At 40.2% G+C, this 25344-nt stretch overlaps 1 protein-coding gene across 4 annotated transcripts in view; it reads left to right on the top strand.

Moving 5' to 3' along the window:
- The window catches only part of ACSBG1 (acyl-CoA synthetase bubblegum family member 1), a 37627-nt gene that overhangs the window by 4725 nt on the left and 7558 nt on the right, over positions 1-25344 (top strand). Inside the window, exons 2-11 of one of the 4 annotated variants that reach the window (XM_005487805.4) lie at positions 4283-4365; positions 12719-12936; positions 13581-13669; positions 14485-14605; positions 16367-16447; positions 18897-19046; positions 21399-21575; positions 22050-22231; positions 22839-23072; positions 23551-23768. In XM_005487805.4, coding sequence (XP_005487862.2) covers positions 4283-4365; positions 12719-12936; positions 13581-13669; positions 14485-14605; positions 16367-16447; positions 18897-19046; positions 21399-21575; positions 22050-22231; positions 22839-23072; positions 23551-23768 — 1553 coding nt within the window. Of the gene's footprint in view, positions 1-4282; positions 4366-12687; positions 12937-13580; positions 13670-14484; positions 14606-16366; positions 16448-18896; positions 19047-21398; positions 21576-22049; positions 22232-22838; positions 23073-23550; positions 23769-25344 lie in introns of all 4 variants that reach the window. The other 3 variants (XM_026793929.2, XM_074549503.1, XM_026793930.2) reach the window with 3 other exon arrangements.

Below are 25344 nucleotides of genomic sequence, written 5' to 3'. Positions count from 1 at the left end.
GTCAATGTGATTTCCAAATGTACAAGTAGTTTGGCTTGCTCTATGTGCATAGGGGGTTATGAGTAAATATTCTGACTTCTAAAGGAATACCTTGTCCTGAACAATGTATTAACAATTTATGAATGTAATTATTTGTTAAATGGCTTATTTTTGCAACTTTATAAAAAGCCTCTCTCTCTCTCTAGAAAGGCTGATCTTTAAAATTTTTGATAATTCCTGTGAAGAGCTGACTGGTAAAAACTTAACATTGACAAGATTACAGGAGTTGAACAGGAATAGGATAGGGAATGGGAATACCAAAAGAATGAGATGTCTTTTTATTTGCTCCCATCTGTTTAATGAATAGGTTCCCCTTAAATTTCATAATAATATGATGGCTGCATAACAGTGTTCATATTCTTTCGGTGCAGTTTGTGGTAGTAAAAATCAGTCTGCAGAAACAAGGCCAAAATATATCCTAGAACATAAATTTCATAGTTTTTAAATTTGAGAGAAAAGCTACGACCTAATTTTACAGGACACTCAGTGTATTCTGTAAGGCTTATTCAAGTGTGAGTTTCTATAAAATGTTTTTTCCAAAGAGGAAAATGATTTATTATCATATTAAAGACTGACTTAGTAGATGCTCTTCAGTTTTATTGTTTGTATTTCCACCAGATTTTACTATGAGGAAACAATTTAGATGACAGCAAATATCTGTATCTGGCCTAGAGCATGAGGTGTAAGTAGAAATTCTAATTCCCAGAACAGGAAACAGAGCCTGTGGAAGGGAAAGGCTAATTCCAAAGTCCCTTAAAACAACAATAAAAAATATGGAAATTGGTATCACGGGAAGTAGTGCCATTAATCACTAAACATCATTATGGTAACAGAGCAAACAGCTTTTCTAGTGTGCAATTAGCAAAAGAGCACTCATTTTGTAATGATAAAAGCAGAGGGATTCAGCTGAGGTATTTAGTTTCTGTAGTTACAATAAGAAGTGATACTGTATTCAGTGGTTGCTATCAAATACACTCAGATAAAACCAGTAATTGCTATGACAGCAAATCTAGATTGGATGCTTCTCCTCTGGTGACTCACACCCAGCAGGAAGGGCTATCAGTTACATCAGTCATTATTTCACCTCACACACACATTGCTTCCTGGGTTGCAAAGATAAATCTCACTAGAGCTGTTACAGTCATGGAAACAGAGGGAAAGGAAGCTGTCCCTTTGTTAATCCCTTAATAGAGAATGTTCAGAATCTTGCTTTTCAGGTTGGCCTGGTGTGTGAGAGCAGCTTCAGTGTGGAAAAGCACCCAGGGGGCACAGGGGAGTGGTGGGAGCTGTGGGTGGGGTGGGCAGTGCTGGGCTTTGCCCCAGAGCTCTGGGTAAACCAGGCAGCCTGGGCTGTCTGAGGTGAGAGCAGGGTGTTGAATTCAGGCAGCAGATGAGGTCATGTTTGCTAGAGCAGCACCTTGAAATTAAAGCCCAAATTACATCAGGAAATGCTGTCATTCAAAAACATCCATGATGGAGTTCTACAGAAATGTGCTTTGGTTAGTTCTAGCTGGTCAGTGTTTTGGAACTCTGTCTCAGTTTGTCCTAATTGACTTGTTCAAGTGACCCCCACTGTTGAATTCAAGCTCTGTGTGATTTGTAGAAGTTTTTGCTTATCTTTGGAATTGTAAACTTGCAGAAATCAGATGCAGAAAGTCCACCTTTAAACTGGTAGTTGGATTTTGGAAGATGCTGGCCCTGCACTAATAACACTGAATAATTTATGCAGAACCTCAGTATTTATAAACAATTTAAGAGCCAAAGTCCAGATCTCTGAAGCATTTTGGTTTTGCTGGGGCATCTTGGCACCATGCCATGGTTCTGCAGTGCCTTTTCTCCTTGCTGCAATTTATGCTCAGTAAGCTCTTGATCAGGCAGCCCCACCAAATTCTGCTCAGTTCAGTCTTGAACAGTTCCAGATACCATAACCATTCTTGGATATTTACTTAATTTTTAAAGAAATAACTCTTAATAAAAGGTTAAAGTAGAGTCATCAAAGCCACATTCTTTCACTCAGAAGCAATGGTTCTGAATATACACAGAAGTTGTTGTTGGAAGAGAAAATTTCTTAATTGTACTTTCAGGGCAATAAACCTCCCTCTCAAATGAGCTGCCTGATCCCTGGGGACAGGTAAGAACTGTGTAGCATGGAGTGTTACCAACTTTAACACTCACAAAGATCCTGAGTGTGTAGGGATCCTCATGGAAGTTTTACACATTGAAGCATTACCAGAGGAAGTCCAGAAGTTCAAATGTTGGTTGCTGCTTTTCTATAAAGAGAATATAATGCAAACTGATCCAGTGTCCTATAACAGATAAGAATAAAGCAAGCTAAAGAGCTATTAATCTAGAAAAAGTCATTAATAATGTTTATTAATGTTTTGAGTATCATCAAATGAGGCTCTTCTGGTACATTACTAATCAGAGTTGTTTTATTCAGAAGGCTTTCCTGCTCTTTGTTTTCATCAAAAAAGTTTTGGTTATCTTTGGACCAAGACTTCAGGTTATTTGTTTTGTAAAATAATAAAAAGCTTTTTTATTCACAAGATATTTAAAGCAAAAGGTTCCACTGGATTGTTAAACATCAAATATAGTTTTTCTTTAAAATAGGAAAAGAATCAAGAATTATATCAAGTGTTTTGAGATAGCAGACAATCATATGTTCTTAAGTTATTTCTGATGGGGATTTTTTGTTTTATTCCCAAACAGATCTTCCTGGTCTTTCATTCTGTCTTTGCAATCCCACTTCATTAAGTCACTATTTTTTCCACATATCAAACACAGGCTTACCTTTCAAAATGTGGGATAATCCCCTTCTATATTTAAATTACTCCTTTTCCCTTCAGTATCTGCCTTCACCAAGGCAGTGACTATTTTCAGATCCTCATTTTGCTTATCAGACAAGCCCTTTCATGTTTCATGCCATTAACAAGAGAGGAAATATCCTCACAGGCAAGATTAGTGATGACTCCTTGTTTTCCTTCAGCTGCTTTTGTGACCCGTGCCCTGCCCTGAGGGTACCTGTGGGGAAGAGTGAGGCAGGAAAAGAGCTGTGGTTGTCACTTCTGAGGGGTGAGGAGTTACAGGGCCTGCTGCATTGTTGTAAGGGAGACACAGCTTGCTTAAGGCTTTTGTGACAATAATAAATTCTAGGAGTGTCCCACGTGTATAAGTATTTTACAAGTGTGGTTGTTAATATGAAATGGGAAATAGTGCCTGATGTAGTGTTTGGTGCTGCTGTTTGTTCCCTGTCACCACTGTGTAAAAACTGCTTTTGAGGTTGTATTTATTTGAAAGCTGTGAAGGGTATTGTTTCAACTTTCTTTTTCTACATTTTGAGTTAATTTATTACACTATGGAGGGGAAGGATTTCCTGAGCTTCACTCAGGACTCTTCTGTTGTATGTATGCAGAAAGAATGAAGGAAGTCCTCGCTTCTTCTTAGCCTCTAAAGCTTCTGATTCCCACCATTTGTTCTATGAAATTAAATTAGCTAAATTAAAAAATCTTTATGCTGCTAGTCTTGTATAATCTGTAGTGCATTGCTATATTTGGTAATTTCTAAATGCTTATTGTTTAGGTATTTTACACATGGAATTCTTAGCAGTCTGTCACCTTACAGACTTTTTGGGTTAGAGTTTGTATTTGTACTTTAAACTTGGTCTGTTTACGTTTAGGAAAAGTTAATTTCATTCATGTGTTAATGATAATTTGTTGTGTTGGTGACATTGTTGAGAAACTTTATTATTATAATTATTAGTATTATTATTTTTAAAATTGCCTTCTCTTCCTGGCCTAAAAAAAAAAGCCCTGACTTCAGAGCTTCATCAAGGTATCAACAGTGATAATTTACAAAGTGTTGTTGTTGTAGCAGTGTCAGTATGGTCAGGGTTAAGATGGTAACTCATTCTTCATACTTGTATGCTTCATGGCCTCTTTGTGGAATTTCAAAGTTAGTGTCTTCATCTGGTATATTCCATGATGTTTTAACCAAAAGTGTGAAAAAAAGAATGTCATTCTTAGGGCAAGGCATTTCCATTGCACTGGATTATAGTGGAGTGTGCAAGGGTGAAAATGTATTTGATAGCTCTGAACTTTCTAATTCCACCTGCTTGTATTTCAGAGTGCTTGCAAGCTGTGGTTTTGTTTACCTTTTGATATCTATTTTGCATATTTGTACACTGATTGTAGTAGATCCTGCTAGTGCTCTTGGATAACATCTTAATTGTTCTGTTTGCTTTTAGAACCTTTACAGATGCAGAGACTGTCTGCAGGGATCTGCTGCCTCATTTGGAGGAGACCCAGGGTGAAGGCATTGAGCCAGCAGGTAAATGTGTTAAAGATGATCCTTGGAAATTTGAGCTCTTCTTAGGTTTGTTTTTTCTTTTTAAATGTAATTTTTATGTCTTTTCTAGCAGGTTTTGACTGACAATTTCTCAAGGCTCAGTTAATGAAAGACAAAATTAAAACTGAAGTGAGTCAGGGCAGCTGAAAATTCTTCAGGAGCTGCCTGAAAATTTGCATGTGTTTCTGCCAGTGTTTGTCTATATTTGTAATGATGACTAGATAAAAATTAAAAATAGCTTGATCCTATTGAGAATCATGCAAATTTTTGTGTTACCTTTGACATCACAGCCTACCCACCAGCTGCCTCCTGGGGAGGATTTGGTGTGCAGTGTAATAACTGGAGGCTTTAAAGGAATATCTGTGCTTTGGTCAATTGTGTGTTGCATCAGAGCATGTGCACACTGGTGTCATTGAATCCAGCTGCAGGGCTGCATGGCTTGCCTGAGCGTGCTGCCATGTGGCTTAAAGGAGGTTTGCTGGCAAAACTTGGGAAGGTTTGCAGCCCTAAGAGAGTTCCCTGTTGCCTTGGAGAGGCTGCTACTGGTTATCTAAATGTGCTCATTACAACAAAACATTTGTTCTAGGAGAAAACTGAAGCAGTGAGCACATAGCTATCTGATCTATGTAGGAATCTTGCATGCAGGCTGTATAGTGTGTATAAATATTTATCTGTCTGGGTATATAGTTACTTTTCAATAGGCAGGTCTTTGATACACAGGAGGGTTCTTTCCAAGAAGTGAACTGCTAGGTATATGCTTTCAGTGAGCAGGAAATAAATGTGGATGAATAAAGGCATAACAAACTCCTGTTTTCAAATTCACAGGGTATCTTACTGTACTGTTTGAGCTGCATGTTCTCTGTGTAGATTGTCGCTGTGACTGATTCTGCAGAGTGCTTGTGAAGGCTCTGACCTATTTTCCTAAGCATTTATCTGGGACAGTGGTTAATGCTGCCAGCTCCCTACCTGCTTCTCTCCCAGAGGTTGCTGCAGTTTAGAGAAGTGAGCTGGGCTGTAAAGCAGAGCTCCAGCAGGAAGGCACCTTTCACTCAGCCACTCCTGCAGGGCTGACCACAGCCTCTGCCACAAAGCTGAGGTGAACAGCTAAGGATAGAGCCCATTCCAGCTGTTCCATCATAATTTTCCTGCAAATACAGATCACACCTTATCCATTTTAATTAAGCAGTTCCTTTATTGGTGTTTAGATATGTTTCTAGTTGATGAATCAGGAGCTTACAATTTGTTAGACTTTGTCTTCTATTTGACCTTGGGAATCTGTGGCTCTATTTGTTATCCATTTAAATGGGAAGCAGGCTTTAACATGGAAACATCATACTGCAGATGCTGAGTGGTGAGGTGAGGACTGAATTTCAAAAACTCCTCCCAAAAGATCTTTCATGAGAAGGAAGTTCAATGACTGGTTGCAGGAGGTCTACATTTTACGTGAAGAGAAAAGGAGGAGATTCTGATATCTTCTAGTTGTTCAGAACTGACTTCCTCACTTTATCGTTGATACATTCTGCAACCTCAAGAGTAAATTTATCTAATAAGGACCACAGGTTGTTCTGTAATTTTTCCCCATTCCTTTCTACCAGTGTATAGAAGCTCATTCCTGTGGAATCAGGATTTGGGGGTTTTCTAATGCATATGTGAATCCAGAGTACCTTTAATGTTGGCAGCACACAATACATTGACTTAAAACCAGTGTGAAGTTAGAAGAGAGCTCATCCATGCTGGTTTTATACTGATGGAATCAGCAAAATAATTTATGTCAGAAAAGAGGAGGGCAACTAGGACATCTTTCTGTTCATAGGAAGCCTTGTGGCTTTGTTCAGCTGAGTTTTGAAAACTTCCAGGGAAATTGTACAGCCTCTCAGTACCTCTTCTTAGGCTGAGTCACCTACACTGTGAAATTCTTGATCCAGCAAGAATTCTCTTTGCTGCAGCTCATGTCAATTGCCTCTTGTCCTTCTGCTGTGTGCCTCTGAGAAAAATCTGTTTTCCTCATAGTACCTGCTTCAGTCTTTGACAAACTGCAAGTAGATTCATTTTGTATCTTCTCCAGACTGGAGAAACACAGTTCCTGCAGGGATTCTTGTACGTGCTGTGCTCCAGACCCCTGACTGCCCAGGAGTCCTTTTTTTTTGGCTTGTGCCACTTTGCTTGTCAGGATTTCTCTCTTGCACACTGTCTCAGGGGCACTGAGTAGGGGGAAATAATCCCTTTCCTTGGTCTGCTGGCTTAATCTTGCCAGTGCAGCCGGGGGTGTAGTTAGCCTTCATCTCCATTGGGGCACACATGTGAGTCACAGCCAACCTGTTCTGCAGAGCCATGGGGGTTTTCCTGCTGAGCCAGCTGGCATCCAGCCCATGCTGTGCCATGGGGCTGTCCTTCCCAGAGTGCAAGACCTGGCTTCACCCTTTTCAAGCTTTCAGGTTGTGTCAGCCCATTCTTCCAGTATGCTGATGTCCATCCAGATGGCCTCCCTGCCTTTTGTCCTGTCCATCACTTCCTCAAGTTTGCTCACTGAAGCTGGTGAGAGTGCATTCTGTTGTCCAGGACAAGAGTGCTATCATTGTACAGTGTCATTCTCACAAGTAACCCCTGAAGAATGTCACTTGGAATTGACTGCTAACAAGACTTAGAATTGCTGACCACTGTTCCTAAAGACTACTTGTCCAGTCAATATTTTATATACCTGTTCCTCCAATTGCAGCTGGTTCAAACCTTCCAAGGATGCTGGGCTATGCAGAAGTTGTCAAAGACTGTTAAAGGTAGAGTAAGCAATGTGCTGCTGCTCTCACCTTCAGAGCTAGTCAGCTCATCTTGGAAGGCAGGTGGGTTTTATTTACAGGGCCAAGTTAAGGGTGGCCATTCTCGCTGGTTTCAGTCACCATTTTATAGCTCAAAATGATTTCTAGGAGAGTTTGTTCTATAGCATTTCCATGGACTGAAGTAAGGCTGATTGACCCTTAGTTTTCTGCATCCTCTTTCTTCTGCTCTTTGAAGACAGATGTGGCATTTACCTTTTTTCTTGTGATGGGGACTTTACCAGATTGCTGTGCTTTCTCAAAGATGACAGCGAGCAGCCTTGGGATGGCTTTGACCTGGGTTCTCAGTGTCCACTCTGAAGGAACCCATCAGGTCCCATCAACTCTTGTATGCGTGCAGTTTGTGTATGTGTGCAGTTTGTGTAAGTGGTCCCTACTTTGATGTTCTGCTGCTGTAGGTAAAACAGCTCACCTTCCACTAGGATTGGAAGCTCAGGAAGCCTGACCTTGAGGTGAAGAAGGCACTGAGAGCATCAGACCTGTGCCTGTCTTGTGTCAGTGAGTTGCCCACAGTATCACTGGTTCTCCCTCTGATTGCCACTGTACCTGTAGGTGCCCTTCTTGTGACTTTTCACATTACTCACCAATTTCAATTCTGAGTTTTGACTTTCCATTCCTGCATGCCTGGGCAATGTTTCTGTAGTGATGATTCCTCCTGATTACACCCTCCACACGCTTTCATTTTGGTGCATCGTAATCACTTTTAGAGGCGTCAGTATTGTTATGAAGCTTGTTTTGCACTTGTCCTGGTGCACCACTCCCTCCACGTCAGCTGGTGGAGGCATTCTTTGGAGGATATCTCATTTCTCTGGTCCACACTGTCGGGGTTTACTGATGTGAGGAGGAGAATGTTTTATTGTAATTAATAATTGTTCCCTTTTCCTGCAGTGGAAAAAGTAGAAGTTTCCATTAATTGAAATATTTTTGTGTGTTTTGGCTAATTTAAAAATATTTCCTCTATTTGCCTTTTCTGTTAGAGAGGGTAAAATTATTTGTTTATTGTGGAAAACTGGTAATATAACAGAAAACCCTTTTCTTCCCTCAGCTGTGGCAAGACAAGCCACAGGAACACACAGCCACACACAGTTTGTGTGTTTTATTAGAAGAATCACTATGTGTTTGGGCTGGCTGAGACTTTCAGGTTCTCTTGAAATTCCAAAGTTCTGTACCTTTGTTTAATCTGTTTATTGGCACAAGGAGAAGTTGGACACAAATGCCAAGCTTGCAGACTCTAAACAGTGTTTATTCAGCTCCAGCTCTTACTAAAATGAAGTTAATCTTTCAGGGTCACAAACATCTTGAAGAAAATTGAAAAATAGTGTGTGAGAGGAGGAATGGTGTATTTCTGTTTTCAGCAGAATGTGGTGGCGTCATAGCTGTGGAATCTTGGATGGTGACTGACAGGAATGCCTCCAGCAGAGAGCTGAATTCCTTCTCTTGTCATTAGGGCAGAGTGATGTTTTGCAGCACCTGGCATATAATCAAGACCCTGTTTTGTGAGTTAGTTCTGATTAATTTTCAGGCAGAAGTTAAATTACTGGTTTACTTCTTGCTTCGCAGGGCATATCTGTGGAATATCACTTGGAGTTGCTCAGATCATGCAGCAGGGCCATTCCACAATCAGGCTGTTTATCTGTCTGAAAGGTGACCTTGGCTCCTTTGCATTTTATATGGCTCTCAGAGCTGTTCTTCCATAAACACCTGAATTCATTTATATTCTCAAATCCTTTCTGGCAGTCACCAGAATGCTTGCAGGTCAGGTAGTGAGCAGGAAGGTTTCACTAATGATATTAGCTTTAAGCTGTAGGATTAGTGTATTTCTCTTGATTTCTCTTGATCCTTCATATATCCCAGAGGTCCAACAGTTTCAGCCAGACTGATTATACACTGGGGAAAAAAAAAAATTTGTTTGTCTGTTTGAAGTAATTTTTCATATTTGGGCTTGTACCATGCCAAAACTTCCCATTTTACATGGTGGAAGGAATAAACTGGCTGTTAAAAACCACAAAATGAGTAATGTGTTCTATGTTGTGTGTAATTTCAAACTTGATATAAAATATTTGAATAACAAATGTACTTTGTACACAGTATTCACATGTAAACAGTTCATAAGTTTGGGATTATATTGTAAAAGATGAGTTGAAAACTGCAAGTTTATCTTTTAAGGGGTTCTTAACTACTTTTTTCCTCCTGTTAAGTTTCTTGTTGAAAATTTACACTTTAGTTCCCATCTTGGTGGGAAAAGTGCCCATCTGAAATCCCAGCTATTTAGATCAGCTTTTCTTAGAACAGTTCCCAAGAGAGGCTGCAGTACAGTGATCCTGTTATAACTAATGAATGAGACTACCCTGAGCCATCTCTTCCTTCAGCAGGGAAGGCAGTGAAACACGGAAAATGAAGTCTGATCATGGAGTTTTTGGCCTTGGAGCAGAATGACATAGGGAAAAAAATATCCTTCCAGAGCCTCAAACAGTGACAGTCCAGATTTTATCACCTGAATAAAATCTCTGTTCTTCTTATCTGCCAATATAGCCTTCTTTAAGCAGAAATCTTTTTGCACCATCTCTGACCTTCAGAATTCATATGAAGGACATGAGCCAAGGTCACATAGTAGTGAATGAAAAAGCATTTTGGCTATGAAGCACAATGCAGGTAGCACAAGTTAGTGAAAGAAAGAGGAAGGGAACAACTCTTTGCTTGCATACACAAAACTTTCAGAGGCATCAAGTGCTTTGAGCTGGAGTGCTGAGTTTTTTCCTGTTACTCTGTGAAGCTACAGTTGTATCAGGTACCAGTGCTAAGGGTGTATATTGAAGGGTTTTATTCTGATCTCCACTTTGGTTTCAGGAGGTGCTGAGTTGATTTCCAGCCTGGACATTGCAGTTTAACTTTCAGGTGCTACTGAGGCAGAACACCTGTTTTGCTTCTCCCAACATTTATAATCGATACATTTAGTATTTAGCCAGGCATTCCTTCCCAGCCACTTTCTATGAAGAATGAGCACTCTGCTCAAAATCCCTCTGCAAACTGACAGAGGAATATATTGTTCATGTTCTGGGATTTTTACTAACTCTGGGGACAGACAATTTAGATTTTTAGAATTATTTGGCTTATTGAGATTTCAGAACTGTTCTGAGATTTAAGTTCTACCTGCAAATACATGCAAAAGCAGACACTGAATGGGCATTCAGGTTTATATTTGTTTGTGCTGTATCTTGAGTATTATTAAGGTGATGCACAGAGTCTCTGAGAGTGATTCTGTTCCTTATCTTTGATATGAATCAAAGATGCCTTTTTAACAGCAGAAAAACCTGCATAAGGAAAACAAAAGGAAACCCAATTTTCAAGTAGATTTTTTGTTTCTATGTATAGGTATTTCAGGAATTTGATTAATTTTAATTATTCTCTGGGAGCAGTGCTGTTATTTGCTGCACATGCGAAGTGAAAAGACACTATTAATGCAATGTCTGTAATGTTACTAATATTTTCTGTTTCCTTCAAGAGAGGAATGTCTTTATTCAGGAACGTTTATAATATATGGACCAGAAAGTTGTATTTTAGCTCTGTATGCTATGATTTTGTTTTGAACAGAGCAGTCACCTATCTGTGTCCAAGCACACCTGCAATCCCTGATACCTTTGTTTTGGAAGCCAGAACATCTATATATATAATTTTTCATTTGGACTTTGGTGTGTCACTGAGTCCAATAAACATTTGGATTGACAATAGCTTCTGCCTCTCATCCTTTTCACACCTGCTTTGGGGTTAAGTGCAGAAACAGCTGCTTTGCCTTCTCAACTCATAAAATATTTATTGGGTGCTACTGCTTACACTTTGATAAAGTCTGTCTATTACCTAAACTCCTTCACAGCTATTTGTTTCTAAACTGTCTGGATTTATGATGCCCTTTCTCCAGTGACCTAAGCACAGCTCCACCTCTATGTTTTGAGAGTCATTATGTGCCATTGACACATGAGAAAATGAAGGTGCATGAAGATGAAGCAGCTTAATTTGTACTTATTGTTGTCATTAGCACCTTCTGTTTGTCAGGTGAAGAATGCAAATCTGCCAGCCAGGAGCAGGAATGGAATGAAATGTTGGTGAGTTTACAGCAGTTTGCTCTTGGTGCAGGCTGCAAGTGTGTTCTATAGCACTGCTGTGGATCCAGCTGTGGCCGATGTGTTCCTGTATTGCCACAGGTGCTCAGAGAGGGAGTTCCCAGACCTCTGAAGCAACTAGAATAGCACTGGAGAGGGGTGTGATGCATGTTGTGCTTTAGAACACTCCAAAACTGCTCTTTTTCAGCCACTGAGGTAGCAGGAAACAGCACAGATACTAACTGAGCTTGCTTTTTCCATAGGCACAGTAAAATACAATTATGCTTATTAACTTGTATTAGGAATTACAAAAAGAACTGTTTTTGGTTAGTCTTAATTCTTACAAACCCAAGCACTTTGGTCTGCAATTTTTTCACCAGCTCACTGGTGAATATAGAATATATCCATTTTTATGCCTATGCTAAAAAGATTGCTTTATTTATGAAAGTACATCTAAGGAAAAAAAAAATCTTAAAAATGTTCTTGTACTGTTATGTTCAAAAGTATGGGAACTGTTTGATGGGGAGTTGTGGGAGGGTTTGTGCTTTCCTTGTGAGAATTCACCTGAATTTTGCCAACTCATAACCCCTAGATCCTCTAAGGAGTGTATTCATACTCAGCCCCTTGCAGGGTTTGCAAGAGCCAAGGACAGTCTTTGAGGCAGACATTTCTTGTGAGTGCCAGGGACTGTCCCTGTCCTTGGCACCAGTGGTGAGAGCCAAGTGACATTTGTTGGTGCTCTGCAGCTTTGCGCTGTCAAAGAAGGGGAGAAAAACACACAGGGAGAAAAAAGTGGATGGTAAAAAGAGAGGGTGAGGAAGACAAGAACAGAAGATGACAAATGGAACCATGGAAGCAGGGCAAGACAGGAGTGAGCGGAATGGACACATTGGAACATGGGACACATGACCAAGGGAGAAGCTGTGGGAAGTAGTGAGGAGCAGGGAAGGATGAGGGAGAAGAGCTGGAGGGGCAGGAGGGAGGGAAGAGGTAGAGCACGCAAAAGGAGCTTGGATACTGAACAGGAGTGGAGGTTTTGTATCTTTTGGATCTCTTCAGCCTTCTGATTCACCAGCTGCTCCATTGGCACAAGGGAGAGTGCAGAGCTGAGCACAGGCAAACAAATTCAGCTGGAACTGGAGGTGTGCCTGCAGCACACATCATCAACAGAATTCTGTATGGCACTTTCATTCAAGATGCAGAATGAAGTACAAGAAATAAAGATTTCTCTTTCTACATGGTATATTTGGTAAGGAGAAAATTGGAAAACCCTTCTCTCAAGAGCTGGGAAGTGCCAGAGTTGTGCTTAGTCCTGGGGTCTTGATTCAATCCTCTTGTTTTCTGGTACACAGTCGCATGGTATTTTTCAATTGCAGATTACCTTGACAATGGTGCTTTACCTTCCAGAGTCTCTGTGGACTTCTTTTGCTGATGGCAGAGTCAGACTGAGAATAGATAACTCATGCCCACAGACTCCCATAACAGTTCATCAGATGTTCAAGGAGAGCCTGGAAAAATATGGATCCCTTAATGCTTTGGCCAGCAAAAAGAATGGAAAATGGGAGAAAATAACTTTTTCAGAATATTACTGCCTCTCTAGGAAAGCAGCCAAGAGCTTCTTGAAGGTAGGTGCAGGAAACAAAACCAATGCCTTTAATCCTTCTGTCTCCTTTAAAAATGCAAAAAACAAATGAATAAAAAACCCCAACCCCAAACCCCACAATATATAAGAAGGTTTTTGCATTACTTGAAGATCAGTATTCAATATTCTTTATTGAAATGATAATGATGAAAATGACTTTTGGTCAGAGGTAACACTGCTGTCAGGGAGCCTTGACTGCAAGTGAGGAGCTGCTGTGTTGCACTGCGTCTCTGGGACGTGGGAGCAGAGCTCAGAAGAGCTCAGTGGCCTTAAGATAAAAAAATAGGGGAAAACTACTATCATGAATTTGGTGAGATAAAGACAATCTTTAAAACATTCTAAATATAGGGTAATATTAGTACTCATTATGCTCTTGTTCATATTGAAATATTCTGGGTCTTGGGACTTTCTGGGCAGCAGAGTTCAAGCAGACAGGAGAAGGTAGTGGAACATTCACATCCTGTTAATTGCTTATAAATGCCAGATTTGCTATGGATACCAAAACATGCCTTCACATGCCTTGTCAGTACTGTGATAATAAATCAAAAGTGTTCATGGTTTATATTTGTGTGTATGTTTCTCTCCAGTGGGCCTATATTATAAAATCTCCTGTATATTATTTTTAAGCTTGGTCTTGAACGATTCCATAGCGTAGCAATCCTTGGATTTAATTCTCCAGAATGGTTCATCTCAGCTGTTGGAGCTGTTTTTGCTGGGTAAGATTTTTGGGGAGAGTTAATTTTTGAGGGGGATTTGGGGATTTCTATTTTGCTAGGTCTGGGACTGTATCAAGTCAGTATTTTGTATCATATCCTGGAAGTTGTGTTGCTACTGATTGACACTTTCAGCAACCTGCTGGAGTCTTATATTCCAAATAGTTCTGACACTCATAAGTGGATCCTGTTTGCCATGGCTTAAGCATGACAGTCACACAGAAGGTGTTGTACAGGATCTTATCGATGGAAAATGTGGGAAATAGATGAGAATCCCAGTTTTATATTAATGAAAATAATACAATATTAATGATATCTACAGTAAGATATGTTCAAACAGATGAAGTAACATATGAATATTAACTACCCTGATTGCTTCTGATACCTGTTAATTTGGATTTTAATTCTTAAGCTGTTCTGTACCAATGAAATCCAAATTGGTATCTGTGCACAGCTTGAACAAAAAGAGGACATAAGTGAGGATTTTTTTACCACTTCCTGAGCTAACTCCTGTGTAACCTTAAGTGAGTTAAAACACTGAGTCCTAGCATCTTCTACTGAATAGTTTAGAGATTACTTTTCCCAATGAGCATAAATCAGAGATGCGTGCATGTCTGAATATGTGAAGCAAACATTAGAGCTGTCCTGCTGTTTGCTTCCACATCTTCATACCCCTTCAGGTTTTATCTGATTATTATTCTCTTTTGATACTATGTGCATGTGTATGCATATAAATATATGTTCTTATACATACATATAATTATATTTACATGTATCTATATTTATATATATTTATATATATTATTTTTTTGATGCAGAGGAATTGTCACAGGGATATATACAACCAATTCTCCAGAGGCCTGTCACTACATTGCCCATGACAGCAAGACTGATATCATGGTTGTGGAAAATCAGAAACAGCTGGACAAGATAATGCAGGTACAAGGTGGCTGAATGATTACTGAAAAGCCACAATTTTTCATTTCTCAATGCTGTGTTGGTCCCAAATACCATGTACACTCTCTGTATCATGAAACCTTTGTGAAGTGTGTGTTGCTGCTCAGAGATCTGGTATCTGGTGTCAGAGCTCGTGGGTGGCTCTGACCCTCTGCAGTGTCTGTGGCTCCAGCAGAGAACTCACTGGATGGTTCACTGCAGGTTTACCTGAAAAACCCACATTTTGATCCCATATTTTTACTGTCACCACCTGATTCTGTTTGGAAAAACACAGTCCACTTGGAAGTCCAGTGGAAGAGATTATGCTGATGAGGGTTTGTAAAAGTCTGCCATTTAAATATTAAGGATGTCAGTGTTCAGAATTTTCTCTTTCTAAGGTATCATCTTCTCCTGCTTGTAATATCAGCCACTAAGGCTCTTGAGTTTACTGCACTTTGGTTAACATGAGACAGAGCTTAGTGAGAAAGCAGGATCCTCCTTAAGTGAACAGTCTCAACTTTGACAGAACTCTTGGGCAGCTGGGCCTGCCTTTCTGCAGCAGTGCCAGATGGAAAGACCAATGTGATGGCAAGGAGACTTGGGAGAGGAGCACAGGAAACTCTGGAGAAGGGCTTGTCTGTCTGTCAGATGTTGAGGGAAGCCTGTGGATTCATCAAACTTGCATCATTTGCTGAAGCAGGAGGGCCCTCATGATGGAGCTTTCTGCCAGGACCACATACCTGCAAGAGAGAAAATATGCAGGTTTTTCTTCAAATGTATTTCATATAAGTTGTTCATTAATTACTTTGTATTTTGTAGTTGTGTTTTACATGCAATATGGAGGAAGAGAGATTTTTGTAAGTCTGATAAGCCTTCTTGCAGTGTCATTGACACAATACCAGGCTATGCTGTTGTGAACATGGGGAGAGGAATCCAAGTGGAACAACTCAAGGGGTTTGGTTCATACACATTATGTAGAAAAAGAGAGCTCTGGCCAGAACTGCTTTAGCCAGCAGAGGGTTTTTTTGAAACTTTTTTTCTGGAATCCAAGACTGAAAGAATAACACCTCAATTGCTATCCTTCTAATAATATGTACATACTGGCTACCATGAAGCCACTGCTTTTGTATTGGCAAAATTCTGTTCAAAATGTGATTAATTGAAAGGTGTCTGTGAGGCATGGGCTCTCACAGAATTCAGTGAAATCAATGCTTCCTATAGGCCATGCAAAGCACACAAAGAGCTGCTGAAAGCAGCAGCCACTGCTGTCTGCCTGTAAGCCTGCAGCTTTATATTTTTATTTATCCTTACAATGTGTATACAGCTTCATTTGATTTTTATTCCTTAAGGAAGTAGAACTTTTTTTAGCACTTGAACATCACTTTTTGCTGTGGGACTTTTTTGGTAATCACAGGCCTGGGTCAGCTTCTAGCTTGGCCTGCACTGTTCCTTTATGTGTCCTTTTGTGCATTATGAGAAAGGAAACTAAGGAGCCATTTCTGGTCTATTTTTCATTTTTTAAACCTTTTGACTGGAACTAGATTTCCTGGAGCAGACGTGTAGTCTGTGTAGACTATGTAGTTCCCTTCCTCCCACCTCTAGTTGAGCTGGTTGGTGATGAGTTTAGGGGAGAATATTTGGAGGTGAAGGGAAATGGGAGGCTTTTGTGCCTGTCAACCCATTACAGTTTTGGTAACATTAGAGTGGAGAAAAGCCCACACAAGATATGAGTAATAAATAACTTTGTTTTAAAAAATGCAACAGATCTGGAATCGGTTGCCCCACCTGAAGGCCGTGGTGCTTTATAAGGACTCCATTGCAGAGAGACATCCAAATTTGTACACGGTGAGTGAATGCTAGAACAGAGGCACAACCAAACAATGCCCGGGGTTACACCCATGTATTACAGTTAATACCTGGCTGTTATTTATTTGATACATTTTTACTGTGATTATCTGCTGTTTAGAATGCATTGCCGTGCTCCAGCAAACACATTCAAAAGCTTTGTCAGCTTTTTCTGTTCAATTTACCTTTGATACTTCACATTTAAGAAAAGCCCTTCCTTACTTTACAGTCTGTCTTGTGTCTTCCTAATTTTTAACTTGACTGGGTTATTAAAACACCTGTAGGTTTTAGGTGGGAATGTGTACTCTCAAATGGTTAAAAAAGAAGTTGCCCCCTGGTGCCTGTGAATTCGGTAATTTTTTTAAAAATCCAGTGTTTTAACTGGACTACAGATCAGATTTTAGGCTGAAAAACTTCAGGTGTTGAAAAAATACATTGAAGAGAAATATAATGTATTCAGTATATAAAAATATAATGAACAGCATAGAAATATTTTAAAATACTTGCAGTTTTGATAATCAGATAAGAAAAAAATTTTCTGTGCCTATTTTTAATGTCTTGCTTTATACCTTAATAATAAACTGTTATTGTTCCAATACTATACATACTGATATAGAGCAGGCCTTGCATCTTGTACAATAAAAATGTTAGTACAAAGGTGTTCTTACTATTTAGAAAGACTTAGTGCTAGCATTTAATTCTTGAACAACTTGCACTTAGTGAAATCTAAATGTGTGAGAATTGCTGTATTTTTAAACACTGGTTCAGTGTTTAGGTGTCATGTTGGACATTTTCTCAGAAGAGCAGGGTAGCTGTGAGTGTCTGACAGGTGCCATAGTTTATGTCACCTAAAGGAGAAATGAGAGCTCAGCTCAGCAGAGGCAGTGGTTGTTGCTGAGTGTGATGCAGAGCAAACCCCCGGCCCACGCGGCGTTGGGTGACAGGGATTTGTGCCGTGTGATGAGCGGCAGCAGGGGCGGAGCTGGCTGAGCAGTGCGTGTTTCCAGAAGGCAAATGCAGAGTCAGGAGTGTGCTGTGACTGTTTCTGTACCTTCCACACATACTGGAATGCCAACACCATCTGTTGCAGGTGCTGCTCAGTAAACAAAGCCTGTGCAACAGATTCTCAGTGATCAGTGCATTCCACTGTGAGAATACAGTATGGTCAGGAGAGCAGGAACAACTGCTCAGTGACATACAAACAATTACGTCCTTCACACCACCAGGCTTTCCAGGAGCTTGTGAAATTGATGCAGCCACATTCTGTGGGGAAGCAATAGAATGTGACAAATCCCTGACTTGCTACAGAGCTGTTCAGTGCCTCTCTTTTCAGAGATGTGGTTTGTTGGAAGGAAGTATAAAACTGATGAATAATTCTTGGGACAGCCTTGCCACCCAAGAAAAGGCAGTTAAGGTGCCACAGACACTGACTATTGTAATCTTAGTAGCCCAGGGCAATGCCAGATGTCTGAAAGAAGAAATTAAGTACCCTCAAGCAGAGGCTCTCCTTTTTTACCTCTGTTTTCTCATCATCCCCGTTACTGCTTTGTGGTCCTAGATATAGCTCCAAGAAATTGCTGAAAAATGAAGGTGCTGCACCTTGCATTTAAATATTACACTTCTGTAGCACAGTATGAATCACGTGATTCTAGTGGGAAACTGACCATTTAGTTATCAATTTTCTTTAAAAATTCTGTGATACTCTAGTTTCCAATTAGCATTGCAAGCAATGTTACACTTAACAGCACATTGGGGTGTGTCACAGAAGTATTGGGGAGCAACCCATATAATACAGAGGAGCAGGTTCAGGATTCTTGTAGGCCAATTTGTGTGGCACAAAAGTCCAGTGTCATAAAAGTTTTACCTCACTCTAGAATGAGTCAAATTTGAATGGAAGTTGTGACCAGCATCATCATATGCTGTTTCCTATAAAAGAACACATAATTTGGGCAAGCATTCACACATCTAGATAATGATGCTTTTGCAAAGAAGCTTTCATTCAATTGCTTTATAGGTACATTTATATAGTGTACAATGAATGATAGATGGGCTGTCACAAGTGTACTCTTAAAAATGATGGATCCAGATTCCTGTAAATAATACTCAAAATCATTCTTACAGTGTGAGAACCTAATAGAGTTTTAGCCCCTGTGACTTATCCATAGTATCCACGTTGCAGGAGGACCAGTATTACTATTCCTTCTTAGACATTAAATAGATTCAGGACAGCACAATTTTAGATAGTCTGTTTGCAATTCACACATTAAGCTCTAAGATAGACTCACCATATTTCTTCCATAGCCAAGGTCTGGGGAAACTTGCCTTGGACATGTGTTCAGAACAAGGCACTGAAATGTTCTAACATTTTTGAGACAGGAAAGATGCAGTAGTACTGTGTCAGTTTGTAGGAAGTCATTTGGTATCCTGTATTTTCTGTTCCATGTTCTAGATGGAAGAGTTTCTGGAGCTGGGAGGTGATGTCTCTGACAGTACTTTGGATGACATTATTAACTCCCAAAAGCCCAATCAGTGCTGTGTTCTGATCTACACCTCTGGAACCACTGGGAAGCCAAAGGGAGCCATGCTGAGCCATGACAACGTAGGTACTTTAGGCTCCTGTAGCAGAGGAGCAGCAAAGTGTGGGGATATTGATTCCTGTGGTTTGAGATGCCTGGTACATCCTAGAGCCCTGAAATGCTTTTGCTTTTACAGCATAGATAGGGCACTGCAAAGCAGAGGGCAGTCAGCTGTTTCTGGTAAAGTACAAACCAGGTAAAGAAAGAAACTCCATTCCAACAGCCCTTCACAAAGTTGAACAGTTCTTTATGAATATGAAATTTTTATTCACTGTATTTCTTGTGAGATCTAATGCATGAATTCATAAATATAGTTCACAGATTGCCATAAAGTCTCTCAAGTGAATGTCATAGGTCACCGTGAAATGAGCAGATCATACACATTAGCCAGCCACTATCAAAACAGCCTGGTGGACTGCTTTTGCAGATTTTATTAAACTGGGGGTGGATGTGTGGATTTTTTACTTTGGTGTTTTTTGTTCCTGGACTTGTGTGCAGGTTTTTGTGTCTGTCACTGGAGGATAATACAGCTCCAGTTCTCAGTGCTGGTGCTGGCAGTAACCCTACCTGTGTTGTTGCAAACAGAAAATTTCCAGTTATAGACAAAAGCAAAGTTGTTTGCTAAAAGGACTTTCCGCAGAGGTTTGCTTGGAAAGATACGTGTTTGGTGTCTGAGCAGGAGTGGAAGGTGGTAGGAAGCCTTTCTGAATACATAAAGAATCTGCAAAGGGATGGTCTAAGTTGAGGCCTCACCCCTTAAAGAAGGAATTATTGCAGACCTGCACAATGTGGAAACAGCAATTCACCCAAATGTAGGCAATTAGTGCACTAGTACCTGGAAGCAGAACATAATGAACTTGGGACACAAAAAGACTGATTTGATGTTACAAATCTATGCTCTTTTATATCAACGGAGTCTGGTGTCATTTCCATGCCAGCTGCCAAACTATTCTTGGCTGCTGATCACAAACAGGCTATTTTTATGTTGACAAACAGTGGAAGGCATGCCATGCCTGTAGCTTTGCTGCTGCCTTCTTTAGTCAGAGATGTTTGCCACCGTTCATGTGCAAAAGCAGTGCTGAATCAGTCCTGTATGACCCTCACAGATCTGCTGTGAGTGTGCCTGGGTACTGTGAAGCTTGAAGTAGAAGCAATGAATACAGACACATCTTAAAGACATCCTGTTCTTCCTACTGTGTGAGTCTCCCATAGCTGCTTGTCCAGTGCTGCCACCTAAACTTGGATGGCCTGGCCTGGCAGCACACTGCTCCTTAAAACCCTCTCTTGAGAATCTCTATTTCCTTAGCCTACATTTCCAAGCCTACATTTGTACCTTCTAATTTTTTCCAAAGGAATGTGCTGTGATAACAGGAATACGTGTTGTTTATGTCTGTACTCTGCCATCTTGAATACTCTCATTTCTGTATCCTGCACTACCCAGTTTAGATTACAGACTTGTCTGGGAAAGAGCTGTTTCTTTTTGTTGCTTGGCATTTTCTCGTTTGCTTTTTTTTGGGGGGGGTGTTGTTTGTTTTGGTTGTTATTTTTGTGCACATATATCTTCTCCATTGTCTCTCACACCATCACATATATTTATGTCTTCCATATGCTGTGTTCTGATCATGAAGATATGCATATTTAGCATCCTTGAACTGCATCTTCTGAGATAAAGTGGGAAATAGGAAGAAGGAGGGGGAAACATCATTCAGGTTCACTAAGAAGTCAAGCAACACAACTTCAAAACTATTCATGTATGTGCTGCCTCTCATGAGAGGGGTGGGTGTGTATGTGTCACTTGGGAACCACTGCAGTGAATATCCCAGAGGCTTCCAGAGGAACAGAGTACAGCTGCTCTCTTCCTCCTGAGTGCTTAGCCAGGGCATGATCAGTACCAGGCAATGAGCTTGTGGCTGATTCTAAATTGTCCTTTGAGCTCACTGATCACTGAGTATTTATTGTTCCTTTTTGAACTTGCAGATACAGCGCTGGTGGAAGGTGCCAGTTTAACAGAAAGCCTGCAGAGATGGTGGAAAGGAAGGGACAGATCAATTTGTTTCTCATCCATCCAGCCCATGGCTGCCTGGCTGAATGTGTCACTAGGGCATGGGGAGCTGCTAGTGTTCACAGCCCAGTCAGGCAGCACAAATGCTGTATTTACTTATGTTATCTGCTCTCTGTATTGCTGCAAAGGTAATCTGGCTTTTGGCAGTGTCCCCAGGGAACTGACAGACTGCAATGTCTACCTGTGAGCACAGATTTTTCAGTTTCATTAGCATAGCAAGAGGATAACAAGTTTGTGTTAAGAGGAAGAAAGGAGAAAAACCCAAACCAAAATCCCGACCATACCTAATGTGTTGTGTTATTTATTTAAACAGATAACTTGGACATCAGCCCATTGCAGCAAAGCAGGAGGTATGCAACCTGCAGAGGTCCAGCAGGAGTCTATAGTCAGTTATCTCCCACTCAGCCACATAGCTGCACAGATCTATGACCTGTGGACTGGAATCAAATGGGGAGAGCAAGTTTACTTTGCTGAGCCAGATGCTCTAAAGGTACCTTGTCTTACATTACATCTAATTAAGATTGCAATTCTTTCTCTTAGAAAACATCCCAAGGAGAGAGTATGATATTTGAAAAGTTGTAGAGGATAAAGATTGAGAGTCCATTATTGTAAAAGTTATGGAACAATAAAGCTTATTGTATTTGTGACCCAGTGCTCTAGATTCTAATTAAAATATATACTTCATATTCATAAGGTTCTTTTAAGGCAAAAGAAGTATAAGCAGTTTTTGGAGCAAAGGGATGCTGGAGGAACTCACCATGTGTGGTTTTCTCCTTGTGTATGTACCTCCCCCAGTGTGTCAGACACAGTGCATATGGGTGACTGAAGGGAGCTCAGCCAGCCCTTTTTTATGTTCTACATATTTAGTGATGTTCTACAAAATGAAACATTCAGGTTTTACTTCACCAAAACTCCTTCTCTCTGCTGTGTGCCTTTTGTTGAAATTATTTCATTATTATAACAGGGCAGCTTGATCAATACTCTAAAAGAAGTGCAGCCAACATCTCACATGGGAGTTCCCCGAGTATGGGAGAAAATCATGGAGAAGTTAAAGGATGCTTCTGCTCAGTCAGGATTTCTGAAGAAGAAAATGCTTTCCTGGGCTATGTCACTTAGCTTGGAGAGGAACCTGAATGGCTCAAACAGGTGTGTAGTACAATGAGTGAGATTTCCAGCAACCTGAAAGTAGCAATTTGCTTGTAATAAACCATGAAGCCTCAGTGAGACTCTTTGTATAAGTGGGTGAAGTCTGGCTTGGCAACACAGCAAATATGGTGCAGGGGGGAGGGTGTAGTTATCAATTGTTATTGATATGAATTTTTTCACAATGAAGTGGGGGAAATTTCTTATGCAGAATGGTATTCCAAAATATCATTCCATTATATTCCTTTGCTCATTCAGTTTCTCAGATAGATCTTGCAAATTTCAGATTTCAATGGTGTAGGTTGTCAGAGACACATTTAACTGGTGAAAAAACTCGTATACAAGAGCTGTGTTGTATAAAATACATTTTTACAGATTCTTTATGTATTTGTTGAATTCAGATACCTAAAGAGTTGGAGATAGGAAAGCTCCAAAGGTAGGAGAAACACCAAATAAATGAAAGGAGGATGAATGTGTCACCTTACTTATGTTCTAATTTCTGTCAACACCCAAAATCAAATGACAAATACATATCCAAACAAAATCTATGCCTGATTGTGTTTTGAAAACTTCCTAGGTTCTCTGACTTACTTGTGTATTTTGTACTCAGCAGTGATCTAAAGCAGCTCTGGACAAGATTAGCAGACTACTTAGTGCTTGCAAAAATCCGTAGTGCACTGGGGCTCTCTTCCTGTCAGAAGCACTTTTGTGGTGCTGCTCCTCTCAATACAGAAACACTGTATTTCTTCTTGGGTCTGAACATCACCCTGTATGAGGCCTATGGGATGAGTGAGACCACAGGCCCACATTGCCTGTCTGGGCCTTACATTTACAGGCAGCACAGGTAATTTTGCTTTTATTACTATTTTTAAAATATTATCTGTTTCATTTTATCTATGAAAAAAATATTTATTAAGGTCAGCAAAGATACTGCAGCTTATTTTATTTTCCAAGGGCATTGCCACTCTGTTGTGACTTTGGGAGTCAAAATAATTTCCAGGTCAGAAATCTGACACAAACCCTGGCCCTTGCTCAAGGGAGGAATGCAAGACTCAAAACCAAAAATGCTTTTATGCCTGCAGATACAGGGGGGAAAAGCAGCAAGGACCGGCCAACACAGAGTGCCAGAAAGTGCTCAGACACCCTGACAAATCTGCCCTAATGAAGGAGTACTCCCTGGTTGTTGGACAGTTACACCATGGTGATAATTGCAGTCACAGATACTTTGACAGTTTCAGGAATTTGGCACATTGGCCAGCTTATCAGTGTTATGTTTGATGTTTCTGTGATCCTTGTGGGGTTTTTCTGCTCTTCTCTGGTAGCTGTGGTAAACCAGCACCTGGATGCAGAGTGAAACTGGTGGACAAAGATACAGAAGGCAATGGAGAAATCTGTTTCTGGGGAAGGACTGTTTTCATGGGTTATTTAAATATGGAAGACAGAACAAAAGAAGCCTTTGATGAGAAGGGGTGGCTGCATTCTGGAGATTTAGGAAAGCTAGACAAGGATGGCTTTCTCTATGTCACTGGAAGAATTAAAGGTAATAGGCAAAATCTTGCTCTCTGTTTATGGTAAATGTTCAGCACTATTCAGTCATCTCTCAGTTGCAGTCCATCTAATGAAGTGTCTTTCCTTTAATACTGGCAGCACTGCCCTAACAGGAAGGTAAAATAAACTTTCCTATGAGAAAACCACAGTGTGCTCTGTGTTCAGGGAAGGTTCCCTCTAGTCTGTAGTAGGTGGAGATGATTCCGTTCCTACAACCAGGCTTTTCATCTCCCACTCCTTTACTCAGTATTAATTCCAATTAGCAATATAAACTACTAAGGTTTAATGTGTTGTGTTTGATTTGAATGATATCATTAAGCTGTCCAGTCTCCCTCTGAATCTTGCCAGTGTCTTAATTGCACATTAGAATGTTTAGCTGGGAAGGAGAGGCACCCTCTGCTACAGAGAAATTGGTGCTGTAGGTCAGAGGTTGGTTCCTCTGGGCTCTTAGGTTAAGTGTTTGCAGAGACCAGAGCTGAAGCTGGAGAGCAGAAGGGAGAGCTCCAGCTGAAGCCATGCACTGAGGTGTTACTACAGGGTTACTACTGAAGCCATGCACTGAGGTGTTACTACAGGGTTACTACAGGACACTGGCTGAAGGCTCATGAGACTGACATTAGTCACTGCTGACTTGGAGGCTTTCTCCATGATACCTATTCAGACAGTGGGATGGGTCACAGGCAAGATGTAACTGAAGAGGATTTAAGAATTGAGTAAATATTATTTTAGAACTTCAGATGAACCACCAGGGAGATAAACCAGATGAGTGAATTCGTCACAGGTGCCATCATGTCCTGCTAGGAATCAGGACTGAAGTTGGTAGCATTAATAGCCTGCACCAAATGCAGCTGTCTTGATTTTAACTTTTCTTGTCTGAATCATTTTCCTTTAGCACAGCAGTAACAACCCCTTGTCTCAATTCATAACATTTGTGTTTCTCTTACATCTCTCTGGATTGCTGAACTAATAGCAGTTACTCTAAATGACAGGAGAGGTAGACAATCTGAGATAAACTAACTCTATGTCCAGTTTCATTGAAGTTTTAAATCCAAGTCCAAATAAGCACAAAGAAAAACTAAGGGCCAGAGAGATTGGTGGAGGATCTGAGACAAAGACAAGACTATTACAAAAGGAGGGTGGAATGAAAGGAAAAGTTAGACTTATAAAAGCGTGTCTCTGTTATTTGTTGAAACATGTTCTGAACTGCTGCAAAAACAATTATTTGAGCACAATTGGAAGTCACCAATATAACAAAAGCAAAGAATTGCAATTTACTTAGAGAATACTCAAGTTTGTAATAATTTCATGGAATATATATATTACACTTCAGATCAAATGTTGCTTTTATCAAGCCTTACTCCAGTAGTAACTTACTTTTGTCTGACCCCTCTTGGTGGATTCAAGAATTGGTTTTAATCACAATAACAATGAACTTCCTTTTTGGTGAGATAGCAATAATAGAATAGTGGGTGAATCCTATGCTAATTGGGAAGAGATGATCTCTCAAAGAAAAATTCCAGTTATGTAACAGTCCCTTGAGAATAAGCTGTTACTGGATAATGTAAAAA

This window comes from Zonotrichia albicollis, chromosome 11 (genome assembly GCF_047830755.1).
Source record: "Zonotrichia albicollis isolate bZonAlb1 chromosome 11, bZonAlb1.hap1, whole genome shotgun sequence".
Taxonomy (NCBI): domain Eukaryota; kingdom Metazoa; phylum Chordata; class Aves; order Passeriformes; family Passerellidae; genus Zonotrichia; species Zonotrichia albicollis.
This window is presented reverse-complemented; position numbering and strand designations above follow the sequence as displayed.